This window comes from Ctenocephalides felis, unplaced genomic scaffold (assembly GCF_003426905.1).
Source record: "Ctenocephalides felis isolate EL2017-DRISC unplaced genomic scaffold, ASM342690v1 CF-g0.4_SCAFFOLD_01604, whole genome shotgun sequence".
NCBI lineage: Eukaryota > Metazoa > Arthropoda > Insecta > Siphonaptera > Pulicidae > Ctenocephalides > Ctenocephalides felis.
Genome location: NW_020537758.1, coordinates 6850804 through 6860362, shown reverse-complemented (window position 1 = coordinate 6860362; position 9559 = coordinate 6850804). Strand labels below are relative to the sequence as shown.

The 9559-nt window shown below is 26.5% G+C and overlaps 1 protein-coding gene across 1 annotated transcript; it reads right to left on the bottom strand.

The window, feature by feature from the left end:
- Positions 1-4591: 4591 nt before the first annotated feature.
- LOC113373272 (zinc finger protein 883-like) lies at positions 4592-6337 on the bottom strand. The gene has a single exon (XM_026613578.1). It carries the CDS (start codon positions 6281-6283, stop codon positions 4592-4594), a length of 1692 nt encoding a protein of 563 aa, XP_026469363.1. The 5' UTR covers positions 6284-6337.
- Positions 6338-9559: the final 3222 nt, after the last annotated feature.

Here is a 9559-nt window from a genome sequence, read left to right as displayed (position 1 = left end):
CAAATATAGACTTTTAACTTTGGAATGAAATAAAAACCATTAAAATCTAAAAATTTTGCAACGAAATATTTTTAAAAATGCAACGAAATATTTTTAAAATTGCAAAAATGCGTCCAAAACTTTTGACAGCATTATGCTTGATGCAAAAAATATCGAAAAGTCAGTTTTGAACGCAAATTTTGTTAAAAAAATTGCAAATACAAGACTAAAATATTAAACAAAAATTAAAATTAGACTTTTAACTTTGGAATAAAATCATCAAAATCTAAAAATCTTACATCGATATATAAGTAAAATTGCAAAAAAGCGTCCAAAGTTTTTGACACCATTATGGTTGATGCAAAAAATATCAAAAAGTCAGTTTTGAACGCAAATTTCGTTAAAAAAAATTGAAAATACAAGACTAAAATATTTGAAGAAAATTAAGATTGGACTTTCAGCTTTAAATTAAAATTAAAATCATGGGAATTAAAAAACTCAATCAAGAAATATATAAAAATTTGCAAATGAATTGCATAAAAATTCTAGTCAACACAAAAACTAGTATAGTATTAGGAAAATTGCAAAAGAAAAAAAATTAGTACAGTATTAGTATAAATATTAATATATATATATATATATATATAATATATATATATATTTATATATATATAGGTAATGAAGAATATTATAATTTATGATTTTTAGCTAGTAGCAAATAGTTTAATAGATAAATAAAATTATATATGTCTTAAAGTATATTTTTAAAATGTAAAATAATTTGTTTAATATTTTTAAAATTAGATTAAATAATTTGTAGGTGTTGTAGATAGCTTGAAATTGCTTATTATTAATTTATGCATATATATATATATATATATATATATATATATATATATATATATATATAATTTAGTATAAATTTTGAAGCTCTTGTATAAATATCTATATATAGTGGTGCTTTTTTTACAAAATCACTTGTAACTTTTAAACCATGAATTTAATTTAAAAACAATATTTGAAAAATTTATTTAATATTTATTAAATAATAATATTGTCTAATATAATAAAACCTAATATAATTGCATTTGAATAGACCGTGTGCATTTGTTTTCAATATTGCTCACAAATCGTGAATTATTCGATATATATATATATTTTTAAAAAATTGTATCTTTCAAACTAATGAGTATACTAATACAGTATATTTGCAAAATTTATGCACAATTCAATTGTTTATAATTTTTGCTAACAAACTTTTGTTTTATATACCACAGTTTTGAAAATTTTAAATTTTGAAAAATATAAAAAAATGTCCACCCAAAAGAGCTTCACTATTTATATTTTATACTTTTATTCCCGAATTTGCTTAAAAATGGCTTAAACTAAAATTAGTTAAATTTAAGATGTACAAAAATATGTTTAAAAAAACTGGTAATTATCTATGTGGGAACAAACTTAGAATGTTGTAGAAAATGTAAATAGAAATATATTTAAACAAATTAAAACTATATCAAAACATTAGAGCTTAAATATAGACCGTTTAGAAAAAAATGATTTTGTGGAATTAGAAACTCAAGTTTGAAATTCTGTAACTTTTAAAATAGTTGAGTTGTGAATTTTGTGTATTAAGAATTTGTGCAAAATTTTTATAAGATTTTAGGTTTGTTAATAAACATTTATAGTTTATAAATAATTTAGCAAAAACTGCAAAAACGCGCCAGGCGCTTGCTTAAATTTTATTTACGCCCAAAACTAATAAATCTAGGTACAGTTATTAACTAAGTTTGAAATTCTGTAACTACTAAACTAATTAATCTATAGCAAAGTTGTGTATGCAAAGTTTGTGCAAAATTTAATTGCCAATAAGTTTTGCTAGAACAATTTTTTTGTAGGTAAATTAGTTTTCTGGATATTTCAAAAAAAAAAAAAAGAAAAAATGCAGGATTTTGTATTCCTCGTACAGAGTTTCTATTTACCATTTTAACTGAAGACAAATCTTTAACTAAGTTAAAAATTCTATATTATCTAAACTTATTAAGTTATAACAAAGTCTTGTATAAAAAGTTTGTGCAGAATTTAATTGCCAAGAAGTTAAAACAATTTATAGTATGTAAATTAGTTTTTGGTAAATTTGTAGAAAATTGAAAAAATGCACGGATATTCTAATTTTTTTTTGTCTAATTCTGCAAAATCATTGAAAGACAAAAAGCGGTCTCTAAACAATTTTAAAAAATATATTTTACATTGTGGAGTACCTTATAAATGTATGTTAGAGCAAAAAAATCGAATATAAATGTTCAATTATATTTAAGATAAATTTTAGATAAGTAGTTAAAATAATATATGTGAAGGCGATAATCATAGGATAATTTAAAAAAATTGTTTGGAATAGTTTAAAATATTATAAATAAATTATATCAGAAATATAAATTATGTTTACAAAAATTATTTATGTTTGTTATTATTATTTTAACACCAACAGATACAAAGTCAAAGAAGAAATTTTATGCTAATATGTTTTTTCAAAAAATTATATCTCGTAAACTAATAACGTTAAAACAAAAATTTATATGGAATTAATGTTCAAAATTTCATTATCTACAAATTTTTATAAGTTTTTATATATTGGCAATGATTTTTGATATAATTAAAAAAACTGAATAAATGCACTTGCAGTTAAAAATTCGACTTGAAGGAATCAAATACTAAAATTTTAAACTGATTTTTTTTTTCAAAAATTTGTATCTCGTAAACTAATAACGTTAAAATAAAAATTTATATACAAAGTATGTTCAAAATTTTATTATGTAGATAATAATTTTGCTTATAAACATTTCAGATATTTGCAACGGTTTTTGACATAAATAATAAAAACTGTAAAAATGCACTTGCACATAGAAATATGACTTAGAGGAACCAAATATTTAAATTTTATACAGATTTTTTTTCAAAAAATTATATCTTGTAAACTAATAACACTAGAACAAAAATTTGTATACACAATTTGTTCAAATTTTTATTATCTATAAATTTTGCAAATAAATTTTGCATATATTTTCAACAGTTTTCATTTTAATTTAAAACTAGTGGGGTGCATGGCATAGTACCTTAAGGCAAAATGCTGAAACTTCCCGTACCAAAAATTATTTTTTTTTTAAAAGATTAACATTTTTGAAAAAAATTTACTCTGAAAAAATTAGATTTTAGAGAAACTATAAATTTTTGACAATAATTTACTTTTTTTTTAAAAAAAAAAGACTTTTTGAAGAAAAATTTTATAAAATAAGTAAAATTTCTGAATAATAAAAATAATACTAGAAAAACAATAAAGTAGAATAAAAACAATAAGTGAAAGATAATAAATATAACAAAATAACAATATTAGAAATAATAATAATAATTCTGATTTTTGTTGAATTTCTTCATTTACAGTCAACATGTTGCTGTGATGAAAATATTGTTTTTTATATAAAATTGAGCTTTTCGAATTTTATAAAAAACTCTTCCTGGCGGTTGGAAGGAATTCCTTCAAAATTGTAAGACATTTGTAAGCCTCGAAAAATATAAACAAAGCGAATCATTTTTCTGGTAAACTCGTTTTAATACTAACAATTGTATAATATTTCTTTTCAGAAGATCTCGTAATTTTGTGTGCCATTATTGAAATTTTTACAGGTGCGCGTTCCAAAGTTACGTTTTGTTATAAGTTATAACTCGAAATAAATTATTCGACAAAATGTCCTCTTCGATTCGATCGATTCCAAATTTAGGATCTTAATTTAAATAACCTAAAGTGAGTGTTTTTAGAGTACAGGATTTGAAATAAATACGTTTTCCAAAAAACCGTGTGATATAAGCCAAAAACAGTATTTTCACATAAACATTTAAAAAAAGTCGATACTTTGAGTTTCTAATAACACTTGCGGCCTGTTTAATAATATTTGTGTCTATAAATAAAACTTCTTACCACAATTAAATGATATTCATCTAAAACATCCTATTAAATTTAATTGAACATAATCAGCAGTCAAAACCATTTGACGTTTGACGTATGAGCCGCCATCGATTGTTTCATTTTGAATTGCGCTCCTACCAAAAATTTTATATTAAAAATGTAAATCTTCTATGAGGTTTTGAAATAATATCTCACCTTTCCCACAACCTTTGGATTAGCACGAATTCTTCAAGACTAAGACTGGCCAAAACCGTACAGTCTTTTTAGAGTTTTAGCATACCTAACATAATAATAATTAAGCAACAAGTTGTTATTTATTTAAATTATATAAATCTATTTGAATTGTTCATAAGCACATGTACATCTTTTTATATTAATAAAATATAACATAATATATATTCACAGATTCTTTATTAGAGGCATTTTCAACGAACTTATCTGGCAGCACACATACAAAATTGTAGGAATGATTTACTAAATTTTTTTAAATCCATACTTTTTGGTGAAATATAATATTCCTTGTGAATATCTAATATCACTACTGCTGACCAAGATTGGTATTTGTATTCGAACCTGAAACCAGTGATTAGTAATGCTCATTAATAATACTTAATACATAAAAATTAAAATAATAAAAAATTATCATTACATACTTCATTCATCAGGATGCTCTCGTTTATGAATCAGCATGTGTTTTTTCAGATGACTTGATTGTGTAAATTTCATATTGCATATATTGCATTCGTGGGAACGTACTCCTGTGTGTGTCAGCATGTGTTTTTTCAGATTACTAAATTGTGTAAATTTCTTATTGCATATGTTGCATTCATGAGGACGCTCCCCACTGTGAACAAGCATGTGACTTTTCAGATTACCAGATTCTGTAAATTTCTTATTGCATATATTGCATTCGTGGGGACGCTCCCCACTGTGAATGAGCATGTGACTTTTCAGAGTACTTGATGTTGTGAATGTCTTATTGCATATATTGCATTCGTGGGGACACTCCCCACTGTGTATCTGCATGTGACTTTTCAAATAACTTGATGTTGTGAATGCCTTATTGCATATATTGCATCGATGGAGTCGCTCACCATTGTGAATAAACATGTGACTTTTCAGATGACTTAATTGTGTAAATTTCTTATTGCATATACTGCATTCATGGGGACGTACTCCACTGTGAATAAGCATGTGACTTTTCAGAGTACTTAAATGTGTAAATTTCTTATTGCATATGTTGCATTCATGAGGACGCTCCCCACTGTGAATAAGCATGTGTCTTTTCAGATTACTTAAATGTGTAAATTTCTTATTGCATATGTTGCATTCATGAGGATGCTCACCACTGTGAACAAGCATGTGTTTTTTCAGATTACTAGATTCTGTAAATTTCTTATTGCATATATTGCATTCGTGGGGACGCTCCCCACTGTGAATGCGCATGTGACTTTTCAGAGTACTTAAATGTGTGAATTTCTTATTGCATATGTTGCATTCGTGGGGACGCTCCCCACTGTGAATGAGCATGTGACTTTTCAGATGACTTAATGTTGTGAATGCCTTATTGCATATATTGCATTCGTGGGGACGCTCCCCAATGTGAATAAGCATGTGACTTTTCAGATCACTAAATTTTGTGAATGCCTTATTGCATATATTGCATTCATAAGGACGCTCACCACTGTGAATAAGCATGTGACTTTTCAGATCACTTAATCGATCAAAAGTCTTGTAACAGATTTCGCATTTGAAAGATCTTTCTTTGCTATTATTAGGCATATGTTCGATCATATGCTTTTTTAAATGATCTGATTCTGCAAATGATTTATTGCAAATGTCACATTCATGAGTTGGTGTATCGACTAACTCCTGTTTGACTTCTTCTTCAATTTTCACCTCGGAATTCATGAATCTTTCTAAACATGTATCATCGTCTTCAGTAAACGATTCAGATTTAACAGTAACATCAGGATCATCGAATTCATCTTTCATTTCGAGTTTAATGTCTTCTGGTGGTTCAATTTTCACCTCGGAATTCATGAATCTTTCTAAACACGTATCATCGTCTTCGGTAAACGATTCAGATTTAACAGGAACATCAGGATCATCGAATTCATCCTTCATTTCGAGTTTAATGTCTTCTGGTGGTTCAATTTTCACCTCGGAATTCATGAATCTTTCTAAACACGTTTCATCATCTTCAGTAAACGATTCAGATTTAATAGTAACATCAGGATCATCGAATTCATCCTCCATTTCGAGTTTAATGTCTTCTGGTGAATATTCTGGTGGTTCAATTTTAATTGTCTGATCATTCATAGACATAATTGTTTCTTCCGACATTTTTAAAAATTTTCACAAAAAATTGACGATAATAGTTGTGCGCTAAATAATGGTTTAGACTTATTAATAATTTTTTTGAATGTTATAAATAATTTCAACTTTTACATTTATTATTTGACATTTGAAGCATAGAGTTTTCATTTACAGCAGTAGAGAGAGTAGAAACATATTCGCTATGTGTGAAGGCATGCAAGGGGAACTCAAATTGTCTGAAGCGCTCGTAGTGGTCGTTTTGAGCACTACGTAAGGCTATTATAACCAAAATAGGAAACAAATACGCGTGAAATATTATTTCATTTCAAATGTTAATAAATTAAATAACAAGTGGGGTGTATGGCATCGTTCGAGAAATACTGAATGTTCTGAAATAGATTATTATTAATATTGTAACATTGTCTAATATTGATAAGAATTATATAAACTGAATTACAAAGTTGAAATTATTTGTTAAAAGTATATCAGAACTTTAGTCAGAATTAAAAATAAAATCTGAATTATTTTCGCTATACAAAAAAAAATAATTGAACAAAAAACTGAACTAGCTGTAAGTGGAATTCTGTCTTGAGGCAATTATGGCATCGTGCCTTGAGGCAAATTGCTGGAACTTCCCGCACCGTAACGAAATGTTCGAGGAATATTGAATGTTTTCAAATAGATTATTATAAATATAGTAACATTGTCTAATATTTATAAGAATTATATAAACCGAATTGCAGAGTTGAAATTATTTCTAAAGTATATTAGAACTATAGTCAGAATTAAAAATAAAATCTGAAATATTTTCGATATACAAAATACTAAAAAAAAAAAAAAAAAAAAAAAAAAAAAAAAAAAAAATGGAACAAAATTTTTTTTTCCAAAATCAATTATTTTGTTAAGACAAGCAGAAAGTTCTTTGAATCTTTTAAATCGGACGCTTAGTTCTCTCAAAAACTGCCATTTTTTACATATTTAGCTCCGTATCTTCGAAATGGCTGGGCCTGCCTTTGCCAAAAACTAATAAACACTTCTCCCAATCATTACTAATTGAATGTTTTTTAGATCATTCAAATCGGATACTCCGTTCGCTCAAAAATTCGATTTCTATTTTCTGCACTCTTTGCTCCGTATCTCCGAAACGGCTGGACCTGCCTTTGTCAAAAACTAATCAGCTCTTTTCCCAATCAATAGGAATCGAATGTTTTTTGAACCATTCAAATCGGTTGATCCGTGCGCCCTAAAACGTGACTGGAAATTTGTATCCACACATACATACACACACACACACACACACACACACACACATCCATTTTTTCTGAGGTATGCCAAAACGTTCAGAAACCTTCAAAACGTCGAGAAATGTAAAAATTTTCAATTCCGATTTTCGGCCCATTACAATAACTTACCCTACGGGAAGTTAAAAAAAAAATTTTTTTTCAAAATCAATTATTTTGTTAAAACAAGCAGAAAGTTCTTTGAATCATTTAAATCGGACGCTTAGTTCTCTCAAAATTTGCAGTTTTTGCACATTTAGCTCCGTATCTTCGAAATGGCAGGGCCTGCCTTTGCCAAAAACTAATAAACACTTATTCCAATCATTACTAATTGAATGTTTTTAGATCATTCAAATCGGATACTCCATTCTCTCAAAAAGTCGATTTCTATTTTCTGCACTCTTTGCTCCGTATCCCCGAAACGGCTGGACCTGCCTTTGCCAAAAACTAATCAGCTCTTTTCCCTATCGATAGGAATCGAATGTTTATTGAACCATTCAAATCGGTTGATCCGTGCGCCCGAAAACGTGACTGGAAATTTGTATCCATACATACATACACACACACACATCCATTTTTTCTGAGGCATGACAAAATGTTCAGAAACCTTCAAAACGTCGAAAAAGGTAAAAATTTTCAATTCCTATTTTTGGTCCATTACAATAACTTATCCTACGGGAAATTAAAAACTGTAAAAATGCACTTGCACTTAAAAATATTTTTGCCCTGAAATATTTATTAATATTTATTAATAACTCACCTGATTTTTTTTTGAAAAATCCCCTTAATTCTGCAAAAAAATTAATCATATTATTATTAATTTTATGTTTAATATTTTATTGAATCCCATTTTTCCAAAAACAAACAGATGTTAATATAACATTTCGAGAAAGTTAGTATAAGCCACAGTATCACAGAAGATATTTTCGGCTGATTCGAAAAATTTAAATAATTTCTAAAATATTGAAATCAAAATTTTGAAAATAATTTTAAAAAAATCTTTAGGCTTTGATAAATAATTTGTGCAAAAAAATTATTGAAAAATACTTAAAGTCTTGCCGAAAAAAATTAATTATGAGGTTGCATATTAGACCAGGATAAAAATGATTATCTTTATAATGTAATAATATATATAAATAATTATTTTTTAATTTTAGGGTATACAAAATTGTTGTAGGGTTTTGTATTGTTAACAAAAGTTCTAGATAATTAATTTTTCTATAAATTTGCAAAAAATTTCATCACTTTTGGATAAACCCTTCAATAGTTATAAAAGATTTAACAAACCGATGTAGTCGCCGTATAATTTTGCGAATCAGCCTCAGAAACAGATGTAATACTAATACAAGTTCTAAAGTTAATATAATTATTTAGTAGATATTATTTTAATTAATTGGTAATAAGTTTTTAGTTAGTAATTAATAATACAGTCTGTAGGTTATTGTTCGCTTAATTCTAGAAGCAATATAGGAGTATTTTTATACATAAAATTAAATATATATATATATATATATATATATATATATATATATATTTAAAATTTTATGTATATATAAAAAATACCCCAACATCTAAATATATAAAATAAGTCAAAAACAAAGCGTTATAGTATATAGTACAACCACTGGTACGCATTTTTCTGTACACAAGTCCAGAGATTTTTTTGAGTTTTTGTTAAAAACTTTTTTTGGGACAAAATTATAAATATGTACTTTAGCTCGTTGTGAAGTCCATAAAATTACCTAAATTTTAGTATTTTTAAAAATTATCTAGTCCAAAAATTACTGTTGTTAGATAAAAAAAATTCCTAAATTATTATTTAGGGGTGAGGTGTAGAGGTGGGTCCCATCCCGTATGAGTAAAGGAGACAGACATATACACAACAGTAAAAAGCGACAGAGAAAGATATATGAATAAAATAAATCAATTATAAATACGTACCAGCAATTTTGTTTAAGTCTAAAATTTTAAATAATCCAACTATCCTAATTATTTATTTATTTAAATAATTAATATTGATTGT